The sequence below is a fragment of the Eretmochelys imbricata genome, chromosome 20, assembly GCF_965152235.1.
Source record: "Eretmochelys imbricata isolate rEreImb1 chromosome 20, rEreImb1.hap1, whole genome shotgun sequence".
Taxonomy (NCBI): domain Eukaryota; kingdom Metazoa; phylum Chordata; order Testudines; family Cheloniidae; genus Eretmochelys; species Eretmochelys imbricata.
In genome coordinates, this window is record NC_135591.1 from 16,576,278 (window position 1) to 16,598,681 (window position 22,404).

General features: G+C 43.8%; 1 protein-coding gene across 6 annotated transcripts in view; it reads left to right on the plus strand.

Moving 5' to 3' along the window:
* EVI5L (ecotropic viral integration site 5 like) overlaps window positions 1–22,404 on the plus strand; it is an 81,027-nt gene that overhangs the window by 9,524 nt on the left and 49,099 nt on the right. For all 6 annotated transcript variants that reach the window (XM_077839010.1, XM_077839004.1, XM_077839007.1 and 3 more), the window contains exons 2-7: window positions 4,293–4,519; window positions 12,861–13,050; window positions 13,436–13,660; window positions 18,298–18,372; window positions 19,521–19,646; window positions 19,986–20,129. In XM_077839010.1, the coding sequence (XP_077695136.1) occupies window positions 4,338–4,519; window positions 12,861–13,050; window positions 13,436–13,660; window positions 18,298–18,372; window positions 19,521–19,646; window positions 19,986–20,129 (942 nt within the window). In that variant the 5' untranslated portion in view covers window positions 4,293–4,337. The remainder of the gene's footprint in view (window positions 1–4,292; window positions 4,520–12,860; window positions 13,051–13,435; window positions 13,661–18,297; window positions 18,373–19,520; window positions 19,647–19,985; window positions 20,130–22,404) is intronic.

Here is a 22,404-nt window from a genome sequence, read left to right on the forward strand (position 1 = left end):
CCGCACATTCCTCTGCACCCCACTAGAGGTCGCACCCCACTTTTTTGGCAAAACTGATGATCAGTTGGCAAGAGCAAACAGGATAAATGCCAAGTTTTGCCAGAAAAATTGGAACAACCAGGATAGGGCTTAAAAATGGTTTGTCTCAGCCAAAATGGGACGTATGTTCACCCTACTAATTGGGCAGAGGTAGCCAAATTGCAGGTTAGGGAAGGGCAGAATGAGACCCTCTCGCATTCCTTATGCAGTTCTGTCCGAGTGTAACAACTTGGATCTTCATGTGTGGTTTTCAATGCCTGTTTCAGCAAGTACCTTTTGCCATAAATTTAAGACAGGTACTGGATGTACAAAGTGTTGATACAGGAGTATTCTTCTCCTAAAAAAAGTGTAGGAAGTGACAGGGGAATTGTAATGTCAGGGCTGCCAAAGACTTGACTGTTAGAAGTGGTCAGAGAGAGGTACATTTGTCTGTCAGAGCCTTGTTCTCTGATCTTCCCCCATCTATCCCAGTGGTGACTAGTACACTGGTCCTCCAGCTCTTTCATTCAGCAGACCACTTTGACTTGCGAACACACCTGCCTTCCAACCATCCCAACCCCATGTTCTGTATGCCATGAGGAAAGGCCACTTAGTTAGTTGACTACATGTGGAGTGTACTCTTTTAGATTTCATGTGAGGGAGACTTATTGGAGCAGCTTTGGAAACCTGTGTCAATCACTCTGTGGTCAAAGCACCTTACTTGGTTCCTGTGTGGGATGCCCTCAATGGTTAACTCAGGAGACATTGATGCAAGCTTGTTAGAATAAGAAGAGCAGCACAAAGGGTTTAAAAATATACCTGAGCAGTGGGTCCAAGTTGAAGGGATAGGTGACCCTTGTTTGTGTCCCTGGAAAGTGCAGTGCTCTGCCAGCTTGAGATCAAACTTAAGAAACGGTATGCGTGCATGAGGAAATATCCTTCTGCATGCTACTAATGTTTGTTTCAGAGTAACAGCTGTGTTAGTCTGTATTCGCAAAAAGAAAAGGAGTACTTGTGGCACCTTAGAGACTAACCAATTTATTTGAGCATAAGCTTTCGTGAGCTACAGCTCACTTCATCGGATGCATACTGTGGAAAGTGTAGATCTTTTTATATACACACAAAGCATGAAAAAATACCTCCTCCCACCCCACTCTCCTGCTGTGACGCACAAAGTAGACTCTGTGGACTGCTCTGTCTCAATCACTCTAGTCTTGCCCTCCCTGGGAGGAATTCCTCTGTAAAATATTGTATTAATACATAAACTAAACCACGTTTTAGTAACCTGAAGGCTGACACCAACCATAAATTAATTCATAGCTAAGGCTGCTGTTATGTCTGTCATCATCCAACAAATCATCTCTGAGAAACTTGACTGAGGTTTTTAAAAGGTTAAATTTACAAAATCCATAGATGGAAGGAATGCTGTGGGTAAGTATAAACTAGCTGCATGTGACTTCCCTCTGTCTTGAAAAACATAATTCAAATTGGCTTGCAAACACTATCCTACATCACAGAAGTGTTGTGAGGATAAATATGCTAACTGTTGAGGGGCACTCAGATATTATGGTAATGGGAGCCATCTAAGTACCTAAAATAGATAGTATAGTCTGCAGCCATACGTGAATTTGGGCTGTGATCTTGTCAGATCTTGCAAGTAATGGGAGTCAGGCCTGGTTAGTATTTGGGTGTAAGCCATCTATGAAAAACCCATTGTGCTTTAGGTCCACCAGTAGAGGTGCTGACCCCTCTGAGTCCACATCCTACCTGGGTGCTAAAGCATTGTCCATATTCAAAGTTGCACCAGATTAGCTATAGGTATGATTTTTTAAAACTGATTTAGTTTAACCAGTGCCATCAAGAGTTGATACTCTTAAATCTCCGGATTTATCTATTTATTAAAGATAATCTAGAATGAAATAGGGTGAGAATGTAAAGCAGATCAGCTATTCCTGGTTAACTCCATGTGTGGATATTGTTACTCTGGAGTAAAACTGCCTAATTCCAAGTTAGCTTAATCCAATTCAGAGAAACTAATTCGGAATCAGGTACTCCTATTCCAGAATAAGGGTGTCCACACATGGAGTTAATCAGGAATAAATACTTCAGAATAACTCCTTGTGTGGACAAGCCTTTAAACTGACTTAAATTTAATTGTGACTTTTGGATCAATTTATTTAAATTGGTTTTTAAACGGCATAAAATTAAACCTGTATAAAGGGGCAGTTTGTTGCTAGAGATGTGGTCCTTTCAACTCACCCTAAAAGCTCCCTTATGGTGACAGACTGCAAACAATGGGTGCAAAGTCTGGAGTCTTGGGCCTGGGAGAGACCATGACAGAAGGCATTGGATGAGGCCAACATGGACATGAATCTCTGCACTGGGTAGTTGAGCGGTTCCTAATGGAAACGAAGGGGCATGAGATTAGACTGAGAGTGCTGAGTTGAAGGTTATCTACATTTCAGTCAATACCCTGTTGGTTTAGCATTAGGGCTGTCAAGCGATTAAAAAACTTAATCATGCGATTAATCACACTGTTAAACAATAATAGAATACTGTTTGTTTAAATATTTTTTGATGTTTTCTACACTTGCAAATATATTGATTTCAGTTACAACCCAGAATACAACTTGTACAGTGCTCACTTTATTTTTGATTACAAGTATTTGCACCATAAAAACCAAAGAACTAGTATTTTTCAGTTCACCTAATAATACAAGTACTGTAGTGCATCTCTTTGTCATTAAAGTTGAATTTACAAATGTAGAATTATGCACAAAAAACCTGTATTCAAAAATAAAACAATGTAAAATTTTAGAGCCTGAAAGTCCACTCAGCCCTTCTTGTTCAGCCATTCGCTCAGACAAACAAGTTTGTTTACATTTGCTGGAGATAATGCTGCCTGCTTCTTGTTTACAGTGTCACCTGAGTGTGAGAACAGGTTTTCTCATTGCACTGTTGTAGCCGGTGTCGCTAGATATTTATGTGCCAGATGCACTAAAGATTCATATATCCCTTCATGCTTCAACCACCATTCCAGAGGACCTGCTTCCATGCTGATGACGGGTTCTGCTCGATAACAATCCAAAGCAGTACAGACCGACGCATGTTCATTTTCGTAATCTGAGTCAGACACCACCAGCAGAAGGTTGATTTTCTTTTTTGGTGGTTCGGATTCTGTAGTTTCTGCATTGGAGTGTTGCTCTTTTAAGACTTCTGAAAGCATGTTCCACACCTCTTCCCTCTCAGATCTTGGAAGACACTTCAGATTCTTAAACCTTGGGTCCAGTGCGATAGCTATCTTTAGAAATCTCACATTGGTACCTTCTATGCATTTTGTGAAATCTGTAGTGAAAGTGTTCTTAAAATGACAGGTTTCAGAGTGACAGCCATGTTAGTCTATATTCGCAAAAAGAAAAGGAGTACTTGTGGCACCTTAGAGACTAACCAATTTATTTGAGCATAAGCTTTCGTGAGCTACAGCTCACTTCATCGGATGCAACTGTATCGGATGCTGTAGCTCACATTATTTTTTTTAATGAGTCATCAGCATGGAAGCATGTCTTCTGGAATGGCGTCTGAAGCATGAAGGGGCATGCAAATGTTTAGCATATCTGGCACGTAAATACCTTGCAATGCCGACTACAAAAGTGCCATGCAAATGCCTGTACTTACTTTCTGGTGACATTGTAAATAAGAAGAGGGAGGCATTATATCCTGTAAATGGAAACAACTTGTTTTGTCTTAGCAATTGGCTGAACAAGAGGTAGGACTGAGTGGACTTATAGGCGCTGAAGTTTTACATAGATTTTTTTTTGTTACATAACTGCATTCAAAAACAAAACAATTTGTAATTTTCACTTTCACAAAAGGAGATTGCACTGCAGTACTTGTATGAGGTGAATTGAAAATTACTATTTCTTTTCATTTTTACAGAGCAGATATTTGTAATAAAAAATATACTTGATTTCACTGAAATACAGAATACAATATATATGAATATAGAAAAACATCCAAAATATTTAATAAATTTCAGTTGATATTCTGTTGTTTAACAGTGCGATTTTAAAACTGCGATTAATCACAATTTTTTTTAATTAATTGCGTGAGTTAACTGTGATTAAGCAACAGCCCTATTTAGCATAATTCAGTTTTCCATAGGGGAGCCAGTGGCTGCTGAAACTGACACAGTGTGGGTAAGAAAAGGTCTAAAATAAAGGAGCTATAGATTCTGGTGCTGTCCATGTGTATTGATGCTGCTTCTTCACTTCCAGATGAAACTTTGACTTTCCTGAAGGGTGTTCCTGTGGATTTTGCGAATGAACATCCCTGATACCCTCAGCCTTCCTGAGATGGCAAGTCCGGCAGTCAGCCCAGACTCTTCCTCCCATGAGGCTCTTTCTTCTGTCAACTCTGCGCCAGCATGCTCCCCCACCTCAGATTCAGAGAACCTAAGCCCAGATGAGCTGGAGCTGTTGGCAAAGCTGGAGGAACAGAACAGGTGAGGGAAGCTTAAAGTTCTAGTGTGTCCTTGTTGCTGAGGAGGCCAAGGCCGATGGGAGGTAATTTATAATCCAAGGAGTCTCTCTATGTTGTATTGTGCAATGTGTCATCACCTGTATCTGAACCGTAGCGTGAAACCACCAAAGAACAGTGCTGCTTAAGTGCTCCAGCAATGTGTGTCAGCCTGACCTGGGGGGATTGCCTCTTTAGGTGAAAGGACAGCTTGGCCTGTAAGGCCCATACAGTCCTTTGCCTCACTCCTGCCTATCAGCAAGACCTCAGTTGTGTCTGACAGTCTTGTGCTAGTGGCAAGTGTATGCAAGCTTCCTTCTCCCCACCAACAGCTCACTTCAGAGATCCCCCTGCAGCCAGAAGATGAATGGTAGTGACCAAGGGTTTTTAACTAAACTAGGTCACTTTTGCTTCAGTGATCTAGAGGTGAAAGGCGCCATATATTTCAGCCAATCACTTGAGTTACTCTGTCCAGCAGATCTCATTCTTGAGGTACCTGCCACTTGCTCCATAGTAGGTATAGTTCCAGCTGGGTAGCTGTTTACAGAAAACATCCACCTACCACAGTGCATAGTGTCCACAGTAACAGACCAATTATCTGGTCTGCAAAACTGGGTGCTGGACATCTTTTCCCACTCTGCCTCTTAATCTGTAGCCTGAGGCAAGTCATTTCACCATTCTGTGCCTTGTTTCCTCCATCTTTAAAATGGAGGATAATAATACTTACCTTCCCCAAAGAGGGGTTGTGAGGCTTAATTAGTCTGGGCCAAATTCTGCCCTTGGAGACATGCACCTGAGTCCCCTTAACATTGGCAGATGTTACCTCTGAGCATCCAAGGAGAAAAACTGGCCTGTAGCATTTGTCCTGGGACAAAAGATCTCTGGAAGGATAAAGGCAATGGCAGCCTATCTCCTGATGAATTTAGTATCTGCCTCATCTGCAGTTTCTGATGGGGAAAAATGATTCCCTTGTTGGTTTTGTGTTGTTTTTAGAATACAAGTGAACGTGTTCTCTTTAACATCTGACCCAAACACGAGAGGTCTGGACACTGGAAGTGTAAAGAGCCTTGTGCAGCTCAAGTTTGCAAAATAAAGGGGTAAGGGAAGGCACCAACTTCCCTGTGAGACGTGGGTGTTTCCACAGCTTGTTCTTTTTTAGAATGGGGCAATTTTAGTGTTTACATTCATGGTAATTTAGCTCATGGCAGCTGGAACTTCTTTTGTCATCTGTCCATACAGACAGTTGTTAATGATTCTCTGGGAAACCAAGCAAATAGCTGCATTTTAACAAAGTACAAGAATGTTGCTGAGACCTTGTGATCTCTAGCCTGTTGGAGATAGGGATGGAAATATTGTTTTAAAAAGTTAACCGTGTAAACAATTAAAATTGTATCTAGGGCTGTCAAGCAATTACAAAAATTAATTGTGATTAATCATGCGATTAAACAATAGAATACTATTTATTTTAAATATATTTGGATTACATATTTTTGGATTTACATTATTTTCAAATATATTAATTTCAATTACAACACAGAATACAAAGTACAGTGCTCACTTTATATTTTTTATTACAAATATTTTACAGTGTAAAACAACAAAAAATTGTATTTTTCAGTTCACCTCATACAGGTATTGTAGTGCAATATCTTTATCATGAAAGTTGAACTTAAAAATGTAGAATTATGTTTTTTAAAAAAAAAGACAACCAACCCTGCATTCATAAATAAAACACTGTAAAACTTTAGATCCTACAAGTACACTCGGTCCTACTTCTTGGTCAGCCAATCATTCAGACTAACAAGGTTGGTTACAATTTGCAGGAGATAATGCTGCCTGCTTCTTGTTTACAGTGTCACCTGAAAGTGAGAACAGGCATTCGCATGGCACTGTTGTAGCTGGCGTTGCAAGATATTTAAGTGCCAGATGCGCTAAAGATTCATATGTCCCTTTATGCTTCAACCACCATTCCAGAGGACATGCTTCCATGCTTATGATGGGTTCTGCTTGATAATGATCCAAAGCAGTGTGGACTGACGCATGTTCATTTTCATAATCTGAGTCAGACACTACCAGCAGAAGGTTGATTTTCTTTTTTGGTGGTTCGCATTCTGTAGTTTCTGCATTGGAGTGTTGCTCTTTTAAGACTTCTGAAAGCATGCTCCTCACCTCGTCCCTCTGATTTTGGACGGCACTTCAGATTCTTAAACCTTGGGTCGAGTGCTATAGCTATTTTTAGAAATCTCACATTGGTACCTTCTTTGCGTTTTGTCAAATCTGCTGTGAAAGTGTTCTTAAAACGAACATATGCTGGGTCATCATCCGAGAATGCTATAAGATTAAATATAAGCAGAATGCGGGTAAAACAGAGCAGGAGACCTACAATTCTCCCCCCAAGGAGTCCAGTCACAAATTTAAATGACACACTTTTATTTTATATTTTTAACAAGCATCAGCATTGAAGCATGTCCTCTGGAATGGTGGCTGAAGAATGGAAGGGGCATGCGAATGTTTAGCATATCTGGCATGTAAATACTTTGCAACGTCGGCTACAAAAGTGCCATGCAAATGCCTGTTCTCACTTTCAGGTGACACTGTAAATAAGAAGCAGGCAGCAGTATCTCCCCTCAATGTAAACAAACTTGTTTGTCTTAGCGATTGGCAGAATAAGAAGTAGGACTGAGTGGACTTCGTAGGTGCTAAAGTTTTACACTGTTTTGTTTTTGAATGCAGTTATGTAACCAAAAGAATCTGCATTTGTAAGTTACACTTTCATGACAGAGATTGCACTTCAGTACTTATATGAGGTGAATTGAAAAATATCACTTATTTTGTTTTTTAGTTTTACAGTTCATATATTTGTAATAAAAATAATATAAAGTGCGCACTGTGTTGTTTGTATTCTGTGTTGTAATTGAAATCAATTTTGAAAATGTGGAAAAAATCCAAAAATATTTAATAAATTTTCAGTTGGTATTGTTATAAGTACGATTAATCATGATTATTTTTTTTGAGTTAATCGTGTGAGTTAACTGCGATTTAATTGGCACCCCTAATTATATTGTTTAACCGGTTAACTGCTGGGGCTGGGGCTGCTCTGGCTGGCCCTGGGCTGAGGTTGCTCTGGCCAGCACAGCTGGGGTTAATGGCTAGGGCAGTTAATCGGTAAGACTAGTGCTTACCGGTTAACTGTTTACTATTTTACATCCCTAGTTGGAGACAGAAGGCGTTTGGGAACTCCTGATCCTAACTTGTAACTAAGATGACCCACTAACTGCATCTTGTCTTTTTTCCTGTGACCCACACAGGATCCAAATTCGGGGATGGGGGGGCAAAATCATAGGCCAGCATTCTTCTACTCCTCTGCCAGCTTCTCCTCCTCCTTGCCCCACTGAGTGGACACTGACCACCTTCAGCAACACTCTCCATCAGGGCACTGCAACCCTAATCCCAGTCAGATGCAGAGGGGAGGCCCCCAAAGGCAGGGTTGGGTCGGAGTGGAAGGCCGCCCACACTCACCCCGCAGCCAGGCCAAACCTGAGTGGCACTGCAACCCCATGCACTAACTCACAACTCCCAGAGCAGGGAGCCAGGCTCACCCCCATGGGACAGGAGCTGCTATGGGGTGAGCACAAGATGGGCTCATTCTCCCATTCTCCTCCACAGCCCCCTGGGGCCTCCTCTCTGAACTGGCAACAATCTTCTCGTGACCCATTGGAGGGTTGTGATCCACCGTGTGGGGAAAAACCGAGAGAGAGGATCTGTTGAAGACATTAATAAAGTTATTTCATTAAAGTGTCTGAAAAGGACCATTTGAAATAGCATCATGTGCTGCATCTTACCCTGGTAAAAGATGGTCTGGATAATTCTTGCTTTTAAAAAAAAAAAAAAAAAGAAAGAAAGAAATCCCGTCTCCTGTGCTTAAGTGCAATTTTCAAAGTTTAAAACAAATTATTTTTAAACTTTGATCTCCACTGTTAAACTTGTAGTGGAGATGAGTTAATCAAGTAATTATCTTCTACTCTGCCTTGGCAAGAAGCATATCCTGCTAACAGGAGGTTCTGGCCAAGGGCCCAGCACCACACCCCACGAGAGCAAATGTGAATCCCAATATGTGCACTTAGTATCAACGCAACGCAATGGCCACATTGCGAACCTGAGTTCGATCCCCAGGCCTCTTCTCATTCTCCAGGTAAGATGTTTTTTTTTCTGAGTGTAAAATGAATGGTTTCTCTAGTGATGTCTATTCTGGAAAAACCATTCTGAGGGCACCAGATTTGATTTGAGGAAGTTCTATGACCGGTGTTCTACAGGAGGTCAGATTAGATGATCACAATGGTCCCTTTTGGCCTTGGAATCTGTGTCTGTTGGCTTTGCATAGTTCCAGCCATGACTCTATAAATGCCATTTTCCTTCCTCCCATCATGAGTGGGAGGCTAACCTTCCCCCTGTAGCAGGAGAGGACTCTAGCAAACCATTCAATCTATGATTCTCTGTCCATCTGTCTTTAAAGAATCCAGGCCACAAAAGCAAATGCTTCTCCTAGATCTCTGATTGTGCTATGGCAAGGACGCTGCTGGAGGAGGTTCCTATCAACAGGTTGACGTCTCGGGGATGCAGTTTGTGGTGGGGAAGGGGAGGAATTACACAGTGTGAGGAAGAGGATGGGGGACACTGACCTTGCCAGGTAGTGATCATCCTGTTTCCTCATACTTTCCTCTCCCTGTTCCTCAGCAGCCAATCAATCAGTCTCTAATTTGATGACTCTGAGTCAAAAAATGGCAGCCAACCTTGCCAGCTGAACTTGAAAGCAGAAAGATGCAGCTGTTGGTAGGATGAACTGATATTCAGAAAGGCACCAGATTCAGTACCCTTTCCCATCTTTTAGAATGTCCCCTGAAACTATACTGTATCCTCTGTGCACTGAAACTGCCTCCATTCTGCTTCTCTCTGTGTCCCACTCAGCTCTATAATGTGCCACGTTCTTTTAATCAAGAAGGTGATTTTTCTTAAAGTGACGCTGAGAATTTCTGGAAAGGGAGACTCCTTTTCTGTTCAGCTTCATTGCTGAGTTTAATACTATATTAAGAGTAATTATTAGTCTCAAATCAGGAAGTCACTCTGCACGGCCCTAGCTTGTGCTGCAGATAACAAAAGCCACTTTCATTGCTCATTTCTGCCCCAATAGGCATCTGACTCTGTAGCTCAGTTGTAGATTTCCTTCCCTCTCTGATTGCTCTGAGGGGGTGCACTTGGGTGTCCCTGAGCACATCTGATTTCTTAGTTGCTGAATGTTTAAAAGGAAACACAACCAGCTCTAAGCTCTATTGTCTGAGTGACTGGAGGAAAAATGCAGAATCCTGGTAAGGGTTCAGCAGCTTTGAACAATGATTTGTCTTCAGATGAAATGGAAAGCAAAGGTGCTGCCTGCTTGTGGTGGCTGAAGATAATGGTACTTCTAGCAAGAGTGGGGGTGATACCTCTGTCTTGGCCAGGTTACAAATTAGGTATTGGGTTACTATATCTTGCATGGTTAAAACTCCCTGTGCAGTTTAATTTGTAGCTCATCTTCATTTCCTGTTCTAAACTGTAGCACAGTGTTGCTGTGTGCTGTTAAATACGTGCTGTGTCCCATCCCAGAGGTGGTAGCATTTCACTGAAAGGTGAAGAACTCTTCTCTTGCTTTGCCTTTTAATTTCCTTTGTAAGAAAGACAAGGTGGGTGAGGTGGTAAGACCAACTTGTGTTGGTGAGAGAGAAGCTTTCGAGCTTACACAGAGTTCTTCTTTAGGTCTGGGAAATGTATTCAGGGTGTCACAGCTAAATACAAGGTGGAACAGATCGTTTAGCATAAGCAGTTAACACCTTTCAAGGGACCATTCAAGGTGAAGTAGCCTGTTAACACCTCTCCAGTGATGGGGGACAGGAGTTGTAATAAACCATAAATCCAGTGACCGTTCAATCCATGATTTTTAGTGTCTAGCAAAGTTATGGATTTGCTTAAATTTCCCAGACCTAAATAAGAGCTCTGTGTACGCTCCAAAGCTTGTCTCTCTCATCAACACAAGTTGGTCTTATTATCTCACCCACTTTGTCTCTCTAATCTCCTGGGACTTACACGACTACAACAATGCATACAGTTTCTTTATAAAGCACTTTGGTATCCTGAAATGTAGGGGCAGAATTTCAGCTGATTTAAATGCCCTATTTCTATTGACTTCAGTAGAGCTATGCTGATGTACATCACGTAGCCTGCAATTATTTTAAATGTCCACGTGGTGGCATCATAAGGGAATAACAATGTAGTGCTACAGTAAGCCCCAGCCAGGGTTGGGGCCCAATGATGTTAAGTGCCATAGACACACAGAGCGAAAGGGGCTGTGATTCTTATTCTAATTTGCTTCTTGCTAATATCTCCTATATAAGGTCTCCAGACATCTTTAGTTATAACACCCTGTAGTCCAGGGTCATCACTTTCTGAATCATTCACCTTTTAATCTGATACCTTCTAGTTTGGTCTCTGCCCAAAGGCAATTTTTTAAAGTTTTTTTTTTTTTAAGTTTGATCAGAATGCCTTCAGGCCAGGGCATGAGAGTTCAACAGTGGAGCAAGAATACGTAAACCCACAGAGGAGCTTGGAAAGTATGTGCACTGATTAACTCCAGACTTCTGTTTTTCCTAGACAATTAAATGCAAAGGCCCCTAGCATTAGGGTTGTGAGATCAAGGGCCCAGGAATAAGTGAACTTGGCTGTGTTGTACATAGGCTGATGTCAGTTATTCTTTTCCTCATGAAATGTAAACTTTAAAGTGTTGTGTTCTAACAACATAACATTAAGGTTTACATTTAATCTATTTTTAAAGGTAGTAATGTGCTGAATAGCACCCCCCCACCACACACTCCCCATAGCCAGATTAAGAGGGGTATCAAAACAGATTATTAAAGTGACTTCCAAAAGGTGACAAGATGGAGTTCATCTTGCCCATTAATTCTGACTGTATTTAAAGGTTGGTATCTTCCTTTGAAACAGAAGACAAGAAGGGTTAAAGAGCTTAAATTGGAAATTGACAGATCCTAAGATCCTCCCACAGCAGTACAGAGGGTTTGTCCTGGCCTCTGGTTGCACTCCTTACTCCTGGGGGAATTCCACACCATTGCACAATGCAGAATTTTGCAGAAATTAATGTTGTGTGCACAGAATTTTCTTTCTCTTCCCCCCCCAGTAATGGGCTGCAGTGCTGCTAGCTGCCACTAGGGGCTGCTGGACCCAGCAGAGCCTAGCTCACAAATAAAAGACAGGGCAGTGGGAGGGAACTGGAGGGTTCCAGTCAGCTGCAGTTCCCAGCAAGCCCTGAAGGAAGGAGGCAGCGGTACGCAGGAAACTGTGCAAGCCCAGGACCCAGCATCAGACTGTTTATCCCTCTGGATCCCTGCGCTCTAGGGGTAGAAGATGTGAATGCCTGGGCCAGGCCGGGGCGCCCACAGCTGGCATATCGGGGGGTAGGCAGTGTGTCTGTCAGGGCGGGGGGCTTGCAACTGGGCTCTGGAGGGGAGAGGGTGTGAGTGTCTAGGCGGGGTGGAGCGGGGGTTGCAGCAGGGCTATGCGGGGGGGAGTGAGTGTCTGGGCTCGGGTGGGACATGGCTGGGCTCTGGGGGGAGAAGAGGTGCCTGGCCCATCTGGCTGGACTCTGGGGGGCGAGGGGGGGGGTAGAGAAATAGGAACTGTGTTGTTTTAGGGGTTTCTTTAACTCTCTACTCCTGGGGAAATTTTTGTCTGTATTGTTACAGGTATTCGAAATAATTGAAACTGGCATGATTATATAGTGTTATTTTGCCAATAAATTTTGCAGAATCTTTAATTTTTTGGCGCAGAATTCCCCCAGGAATAACACCTGGTGTAAATTCCCTCTCAAAAAGTCCTTTTGCAAGTCTAGTTAAACTTTTGTTCTTAAAAGATACCTCGACAAAAAAATCCGTGTCCCATGATGGAATCTTTGAGTCCGAATCGCTTCCTGAAACACACAAACTTGAACTTTTATTTTTAAAAGTAATGTAGTAACACATTAAACTCTCCCTCCTGTTTCTGCTTTTGCTGCAGAGGTTGGTTACTTTAATATCCCTTCTTCCTGCAGGAGCGCTTTCTCTTTGGATGAGGAGTGTTAGCTCCATGCATGTGATGCAGAGCACCAGAGGGACAGACTTGCTTCGGTGGTCTTGCTACGTGGCTTGTATGGTTGCTTGGTTGTTGCCCTTGTGGCTTTGCTACGTGGAATCTGGGAAGGGGTGGCAGTAGCTCTGGTCTCACCATGGTGATGGCATCTCTTGCAGGCTGCTGGAAGCAGATTCCAAGTCCATGCGCTCCATGAATGGCTCCCGCAGGAACAGCGGCTCCTCCTTAGTCTCCAGCTCCTCAGCCTCCTCAAACCTGAGCCACCTCGAGGAGGACACCTGGATCCTATGGGGGAGGATTGTCAATGAATGGGATGAATGGCGGAAGAAGAAAGAGAAACTGCTGAAGGTGAGGAAAGAGGGCAGGTTAGCGAGAAATTGAGAGGCTGATAGCACAGACATCCCCCACTCCCCATGCTCATTCCCAACAAAATCTGAGATTCTTTTCAGGATCAAAGGTGGTTTGATTTCCTCTGTGGCTCTAACCCTGTCCTAGGACTTGCCACAAACATTCTTTCTCTACTCACCCCCATGTCTATCCATCTCAATCACAAGTGAGAAAGGATGGGCCCTCTTCAGAGCCCTCTGCAGCATCCCAAACCCTTGCCAGCAAGTGCATCAGGATTGAACCCCACTCACCCCTTGTGGCACAAAGAGGGGCCACACAAAATACCAGGATTTTGGAACGTTCTCCCATGCTGGCTCATGATCTGCCATACCTTGCTTTTCACCAGGAGCTTATACGGAAAGGAATCCCACACCACTTCCGAGCCATTGTATGGCAGCTTCTATGCAGTGCCACAGATATGCCTGTCAAGAACCAGTATTCAGAGCTGCTGAAGATGTCTTCCCCCTGCGAGAAGCTGATCCGGAGGGACATAGCCCGCACATATCCTGAGCATGAGTTCTTCAAGGGACAGGACAGCCTAGGCCAAGAGGTCCTTTTCAATGTCATGAAGGTAAGAAGGAGCCACCTGTAATGGTCACGTTGGAGGGCAGTATCTAGCATATGAGCAGATTGTGTATGTGAGCCATGGCAGCACATGATGCAAGCACTGCACTCTCTGAGTGAGCGTACAGTCAGAAAAGTGACTCAGTGGAAGCTACATAAGTTCCATTTCACGGTCTTGAATGACAGGTCTGTGACAGAGTAAACTCTCATATGGGGCGAGAGGGGGCGTGAAAACCCCAAGCCCTGTAAGAAGCACGTCTTACCAGGAAGTAATCTGAAGAGAGTTTGTGCCTACCTCAAGTTAGGGTGTGATCCAGCTGATTTCACTCACTGTTAGAACAGGGGAGGGAGCCCTGGCTATTAGTAGTCTTTAGCAAAGCATGCTGGGAGTCAGGAGTCTGGGCCCTAAAAAGTACAGGTACTTCCTAGTCAGGAGGAGGGAGAGCCCGCGTCAGAGAAAGGGCTGCTTGCTAAGGGAATGCTCAGAGGAATAATACCAGGCAGCCCAGGCACCAACTTTCCTCGGCGCCGGTGGGTGCTTGCACCCCCCTGACTCAGCCCCCTTCCTGCTCCCTTGGACTCCTCCCCAAATCCCTGCCCCAGCCCTGCCTCTTCGCCGAGCGTGTTGCATTTCCCCTTTCCCTCCCAGTGCTTACCGCCCAAAACAGCTATTTTGCAGCACAAGAGCTGGGAGCCAGGGGGAGAAGCGGAGCTGCGGCGTGCTCAGGAGAGAGGCAGAGGTGAGCTGGGACGGGGAGCTGCCAGTGGGTGCTCCAGCCCCGGAGCACCCACGGAGTCGGCGCCTATGCCAGGCAGGGGATGCTATCTGAAGGATCTGGGAAGATTAAACCTGTGGGTATGTACAAATTAAGGGGTTGGAGAGGTTCTCTTGCGTGAAGCCTGTATTGACTGTGTACCAAAGATGTTGGGGCATGATATTACTAAATACTTCAAGGGTACTAGGCTACAGAACATTCTCCAGAGAGTATCTGTTAGGGGGCTTTTTCCTTCACCCACTTACTTCCCTGGTCCTTCTCGCAGATAACAGAGAGCAACAATACCCAGAGTCCAAAGGTGCAAACAATTCAATGTTTATTGGGGTGAACTTCCAGCAAGCATGATTCCAGTTTCCTTCCTTAGTGTCCCCCTTCCCAGCTCTGACACCACAGAGCCTTACACCTGTGTTCCTGTTCCCATTCCTGCCCTTAGCCAAACATGATTCCAATTTCCCCACCTCCATTTCCTGTTCCCATTTCCCCCACCCACCCACTTCCTGATTGACTGCAAACTATATATGAAACTTGAGTTCTGCTTAGCTATACCTTAACCAATCATTTTACTGAAATTAACTAACCAATCCCAACATATTGTAACATGATTATTTAACCAGTTATATCCCACCACCTTAATTAGTTTACACCCAGCAAAATTAATTATACAGCAGACAGAAACAATCACAGAACCAGACAGAGATTATACAGACAAACAATGGGGAAATGGGGACTACAGTGATAGAACAAACACAGAAATAAATTTGTTAGTCTCTAAGGTGCCACAAGTACTCCTTTTTCTTTTTGCGAATACAGACTAACACGGCTGCTACTCTGAAAACAGAAATGAGGATTTCACATCCCAGCTATTGATAAGTGAGTTCTTGCCAGACAGGATGCTATCAAACTAAGTTTCCTTTTACATCTTCTAGGCCCTTCCCTTTCTCTGGAGGTGATAGGCATTATCAGGACAGGATTGTGTTCCTAACAGCCCAATAACACCTTATTTCAATGTGACTAGTTTGGAATGTGAGGAGGTGACCGGTCGCTTCCCAACTTATGACTGTTTCTGCTGCTTAGCCAAAGGCCTTAGCCTAAGGACAGGGCCTCAGACTGTCACAGTAAGAGAAGGACCTTACACTGGCAGACAGTGATTTTGATTCTTTCTTTTATACCTCTACAACTAGCCAAGTGATAAGAATACACCTAAATTCTTAGAGTATAGGCCTTTACAGACGGGCCTGAATATCTATATCCTAACAGTATCCTCCTCCATCTGTCTTCCCCATCATTTTCATTATGTCCTGACCCATCAGTGAGAAGCTGGTGACAACTTCAGCCAGGGAACTCTCTTCCTCCCGCCCCTCATATCATCCCCAATGATGATGTCTGACAGGATGAGGAAGACTAATATCCAGATCGTTCTGCTGTAACTTTATGGGTCTTGCAGGGCTAACAGGAACCTGGTAACTTGTCAGTTTCATCTGACTTAGGGAGATGGTGTAAGAAGGGACCATGTATACCAAGTTGTTCTTCTAGCTGTAAAGGCGTATTAAATGAAAACACCCTATCGACTGCAAATCACTGCAGCATGCTTTCCCCTTAAAACACGGAGTGTGTTTTTTGCCTGTCAAATAAGGAAAATGGGCTTAGAAAGAGGGGGGCTAATAAAGCACCTGAGAAATGAGAGACAATTTCCCTTTAAGGTCCCATTGCAATGTCAGGACCTTTGCCACAGCCTGGGTGTCAATTCTTATCTCTTGTTGCATAAATACAATGGAGAGCTGTATACAGTGGTTTAAAGCTCTTCAGTTTTCTCTGGTGAAATTATGCTTTTGGTGATACATCAGCAAAGTGTCTCAATTATTAAACAATGGATGAAAGCACATCCATTCCTCTGGAATGTAAAGGTGTTGGAGTTTGAAGTCTCCTAAAGCACTTTGAGATCTATGATGAAAAGTGCTGTGTAAGAGCTAGATATTGTCTCACCAAGAACAGGTACGCCCCATGGGCAGCCACCATACAAACTTCCCCTGCCAATATGCTGCCTTGTTCTAGAAAGGCTCTCGAAGGACTTCAGGGTTCTCCAGTCTCCATAGCTCATTCAGTGGTTGGCTCCGAGGCTCCCAATCAGAAGGCCGATTGCAATGATGGTTTCTGGGTGCTCGGTAGTCTACGACAAACCAGTTGAGCCCACAAACTCATTTCATGTGGCCTCGACACCAATCTGAGACTTCTGTGGAAACATCAGAGTCCTGAAGTAGCCAATCCAGCTATTGGAGAACAAGCTGGATTATGCGTCAACAGTATTGTTTGGTAAATTCCAACTGTAAAATCTCTGTTACTGGGGCCGAGGGTGGAGGCAGGGAGAACCCACTTGAATATGACCTCCCAGTGAGAGTTTGCAAGCACTGGTGGTTACAGAAATCTTAATAAACTTAGTGCTGGGAATTGAGCAGTTGTGATCTGGGAGCCCTTGAGGGACAATAAATACAGCATCTCACATTTATAATGTACCCTCTTCTTTCTGTTTTTTAGTAGCCATTTCTTTCAGCCCTACCTCCCAGTGGCTGCCTTGCATTAGTGGTATCACAAATTTCAGAGTAACAGCCATGTTAGTCTGTATTCGCAAAAAGAAAAGGAGTACTTGTGGCACCTTAGAGTCTAACCAATTTATTTGTAGCTCACGAAAGCTTATGCTCAAATAAATTGGTTAGTCTCTAAGGTGCTACAAGTACTCCTTTTCTTTTTGGTATCACAAATGACACCTTAGTCACAAACATACTGACCATCACCAGGGGGCATCTTAGATATGCTAGTAATATAAAGCTTTGTCTCCATGTGCATTTCACAGCGATTCTCTTCAGCTTTCAGGTTGAGAGTTGGACTTTGAGCTGCTTTGCTATGCAGGCAGGTTTCTTCCCTTATTGGGACATAACTCCTCATTCTCATCAGTGGCTGTTAGGGTCCTGGCTTAAGGAGAGAACGGAATCCTTTAAACGTTAGTGGGATCTAATCTCTGATTATGGCCTTCAGTTTGTATGTTCTTTTCTATTTAGTTTTTCTCATCTCTGAATAAATGTTGTGGGAAAGGCACAGATTGTCCCCACCCTCCCATTGAAGTTTTCTGTGGATTTAATTTAAATTTGTAGTGATAACTTCATTACATTCCAAGAAATCAATTTTTATGCACTTGCAGAGAGAGATGAGCGAGACCTATTTGTGCTATGGTTCTGTGGCTGGAATCTCATTGGAATAAATATGGCTGCGGTGAGGGCATATTAGACTCTGTTACGTGTCCCATGTGTGTTTGGCAAGTGCACTCTTTCTACCTAAAAGCGGCAAAGAGTCCTGTGGCACCTTATAGACTAACAGACGTACTGGAGCATAAGCCTTCGTGGGTAAATACCCACTACGTCGGATGCTTTCTACCTAGTTGCTTTTCTGACAGTAACTGGATGTTGATTTAAGTTCTGTTTCTTATCAGACCCTGCTGTAGACAGTAATGTAGCTTTGTGGTATTTAAAGCACTACATTTGCTGGCTGCAATCCTGGGGCACAGGAGAGCACATTGTAGGCATAATATCATCTAAGATATGTTTCTCTGCATGTGGGTGGGGGGGCAGGGTGGGTTGCATAGAAATACTTAAGCTACTTCCTGGTCCTAAAACGAAGTATCCTTTTCCAAGTTCCTTCCTCTGATCTCCAACCCCAATGACCCTTGGTTTTGTTGCCTTACTCCTTGCCCTTTTGTTCTCTTCTAAGTAATTATCACTTGTGTCTCAGTATGTTCCGTCGGAGCTCTGTAGCTCCCCTGCAGGACTCTAGAGATGGTATCCCTGTCTGCATCACACTCAAGCACTCTCTCTTCCAGGCCTATTCCCTAGTGGACCGTGAGGTTGGATATTGTCAGGGCAGCGCATTCATCGTGGGATTGCTGCTAATGCAGGTTGGTATGAGTGGAGATCATATAACAGGAGAATATGCAGCATCGGTCCCACCAAAGTTGCTAGCCCAAAGCTCTTCCCAGTTCAGTTAATTGCTGTGGAAATGCTACAGGATCTTTAACTTCCCCCTGAGACTTGGCAGAAGGGACTTGGTTTAATGGCTCACTCAAAGGACCCCTGACGCTTACTGCACTGTCAGTACAAATGCAAATCCGGGGACCAGAGTTAGTGACCTTCTGGACTGTGAATGCAGCCAGCTTGAGCTGTGCTGACTTGTTTCTGGTTTTCTGCCATTTCTGGAACGTGTCCTCGCTTGGGTACTGGAGTGCCTTTTTTAGGGAACAGGAATTTTCCATTGACATTGAGCATAAAATATGGCATTCTTCCTGCATTTGTGTAACAAAGCAAAGCCTTTTAAAAGCCCAAATCCACTACCTCGCCCTGTGAAACACCGTGGAGCGTTTTAAGGAGGGACTTTTAAAGGTGAAAAGCTAATACAGTACTTGTTTTGTCATGAACCGGTGCTGGAAATGCCTCTCAAACACTTCGCAGGTGAATCGACACACTTGCATCTGGCCAGGAATTTAGATGTTTCCTCTCATAATCAGCAAACCACTTGGAAAATGTTTTGAATATTCCTTTGTTTCCTCATCGCCTGTTTTGACCCTTATCTCACACCAGTGATCCCTAAAACCAGGAATGAAAGGAAGTGGGGGGAGAAAAGTCATTGGGCCTCCCCTTTACCTTTTTAGAACCTCTCTAGATCAGACTAATCTGTTCGTAAAGTCCAGCATAAATTTATGGTATGCTCTGTACAAATGACATGTAAAATCAATACAGACCTACTGGGGAGAAGAGGGCCCAGCATGGCAAGGTACTATTCAGTTTGCGAGTGGGATTACATTCTCCGCTGGGAATGTGTTTTATCTGAGCAGTCGCTGGCCACTCTATTTTCCTGCTGCTTCCATGTGATCGCTGCCCAGAAGTGTCAGGAATCAAACCCAAATGTAAAGCGTTGTTCTATGTAAAGCTGCTCCACCTCTTGTAACAAGTGTTTGTATGATCTACGTTAGAGCATCGTTCTGGGTCAGTTCTGTGCCGGGTTCTGTTGAGAGACTAATGTGGGATTTGTCTCGTTTTGAACCCATAGATGCCTGAAGAAGAGGCTTTCTGTGTATTTGTGCGACTGATGCAGGAATATCGATTACGAGAGCTATTCAAACCCAGCATGGCCGAGCTAGGCCTCTGCATCTACCAGTTTGAGTACATGCTGCAGGTAAATACAGTGAGGAGACCAGGGTGATAGTAGCTTAGACAATGAGGCCATGTGATCCAGAGTAGTAGCAGGCTAACTATGAGGAACTGGCCAGTGGTTTCTTTGTGCACATAATGGTCTGTGAATCCAAGCTGGAGAAGTCTGGCTCCTTTCCAGATTCCCCTGGGAATGTCAGAGAAGACCAGAGCGGCTAATGGAATTGGTTCCGGCAATAAAGTCCTTAGCTCTGATTGTTCAGAGCCTCCTCTGGCCAAGAGCATCCCAGAGGGGATGGCGGAACCCAGTTGGCTGTAATTAGCAGGCATTTTACTACTGCTGCTGTGTCTTTCTCATATTCAGGAGCAGCTGCCTGAGCTGAACATCCACTTCCGCTCCCAGAGTTTCCTCACCTCCATGTACTCCTCATCCTGGTTTCTCACACTCTTCCTCACAACCTTCCCTCTGCCTGTGGCCACCCGAGTGTTTGACATCTTCATGTATGAGGTAAAGTGCTTCATACCAGGATGACTGGGGGCATGATCATGGGCTCAGAGGGATTTCTGATACTCAGTGGGAGCAGCTGCTTTTCTCAGTGCAGTGTTCAAAGGCAATGATGCCAGCGTCTGGGATGGATTAATTGAGAACAAGATAAATCATTTTTAAAAAACACAGCTGAATTTTCTGCTTGAATAGAAGGACCTCATTAGGTCTTGCTTGGGCTGGCTTGTAAAATAAGAAAGGAGTTTCCTGGCTACACAGTGCTTCAAGTGTTTTCAAAACCTGTGTCCTGGTTTTCCTTTTTTCCAATGACACTGAGCACCCCAAACTCCCATTGAATCTTTCATTCCTGGGTGACTAGATGAGATTACGCTGAAAATCAGCAATGATTAGCCCTGATGGACTAGCAAGGGGAGCAGCTTAGTGGCAGGAGCCCTATACAGGTTATAAGGTGAGTCTCATCTTACGCGCATTTAACATGCGCAAATTCAGCTTTGCGCGGTAGGCAAAAACAAAAAAAACAAAAGAGAAAAATAACAATTTAAATACTATACCTGTAGTGCGGGCGATTCCGCCTGCCATTACACTCAAAGTAATTTTGACTGTACGCGATTTTCACTTTACGTGCTGACTGTGGAACATAACCCCAGCATAAGTTGAGACTCATCTGTACTGCACTTCACCCCTCCCCACTGCGTCTGGCCATGTTAACAGAAGTATCCTTGGGCCATTAGCTGTTGTGTCTGTAAATTGGAGTCATTTCTATGTTAGCGGTGGCTAAACTGCAACACATGGAGTTCTGGGGAGACAAGTCCTAGTCAAAAAGAAAAGGAGTACTTGTGGCACCTTAGAGACTATCAGATTTATTTGAGCATAAGCTTTCGTGAGCTACAGCTCACTTCATCGGATGCATTCAGTGGAAAATAACGTGGGGAGATTTATATACACAGAGAACATGAAACAATGGGTGTCACCATACGCACTGTAATGAGTGATCACTTAAGGTGAGCTATTACCAGTGGGGGGTGGGGGGCAACCTTTTGTAGTGATAATCAAGGTGGGCCATTTCCAGCAGTTGACAAGAACGTCTGAGGAACAGTGGGGGGTGGGTGGGGAGAATAAACCAGGGGAAATAGTTTTACTTTGCGTAATGACCCATCCACTTCCAGTCTCTATTCAAGCCTAAATTAATTGTATCCAGTTTGCAAATTAATTCCAATTCAGCAGTCTCTCGTTGGAGTACGTTTTTGAAGTTTTTTTGTTGAAGAATTGCCACTTTTAGGTCTGTAATCGAGTGACCAAAGAGATTGAAGTGTTCTCCGACTGGTTTTTGAATGTTATAATTCTTGACGTCTGATTTGTGTCCATTTATTGTTTTATGTAGAGACTGTCCAGTTTGACCAATGTACATGGCAGAGGGGCATTGCTGGCACATGATGGCATATATCACATTGGTAGATGTGCAGGTGAACGAGCCTCTGATAGTGTGGCTGATGTGATTAGGCCCTATGATGGTGTCCCCTGAATAGATATGTGGACACAGTTGGCAAAGGGCTTTGTTGCAAGGATAGGTTCCTGGGTTAGTGGTTCTGTTGTGTGGTGTGTGGTTGCTGGTGAGTATTTGCTTCAGGTTGGGGGGCTGTCTGTAAGCAAGGACTGGCCTGTCTCCCAAGATCTGTGAGGGTGGTGGGTCGTCCTTCAGGATAGGCTGTAGATCCTTAATGATGCATTGGAGAGGTTTTAGTTGGGGGCTGAAGGTGATGGCTAGTGGCGTTCTGTTTATTTTCTTTGTTAGGCCTGTCCTGTAGTAGGTGACTTCTGGGTACTCTTCTGGCTCTGTCAGTCTTTCTTCACTTCAGCAGGTGGGTATTGTAGTTGTAAGAATGCTTGATAGAGATCTTGATAGAGATGCTTGATAGAATGCTTGATAGAGATGTAGGCGTTTGCCTCTGTCTGAGGGGTTGGAGCAAATGCGGTTGTATCGTAGAGCTTGGCTGTAGAAAATGGATCGTGTGGTGTGGTCTGGATGAAAACTGGAGGCATGTAGGTAAGGATAATGATCAGTAGGTTTCCAGTATAGGGTGGTGTTTATGTGACCATCGCTTATTAGCACCATAGTGTCCAGGAAGTGGATCTCTTGTGTGGACTGGTCCAGGCTGAGGTTGATGATGGGATGGAAATTGTTGAAATCATGGTGGAATTCCTCAAGGGCTTCTTTTCCATGGGTCCAGATGATGAAGATGTCATCAATGTAGCGCAAGTAGAGTAGGGGCATTAGGGG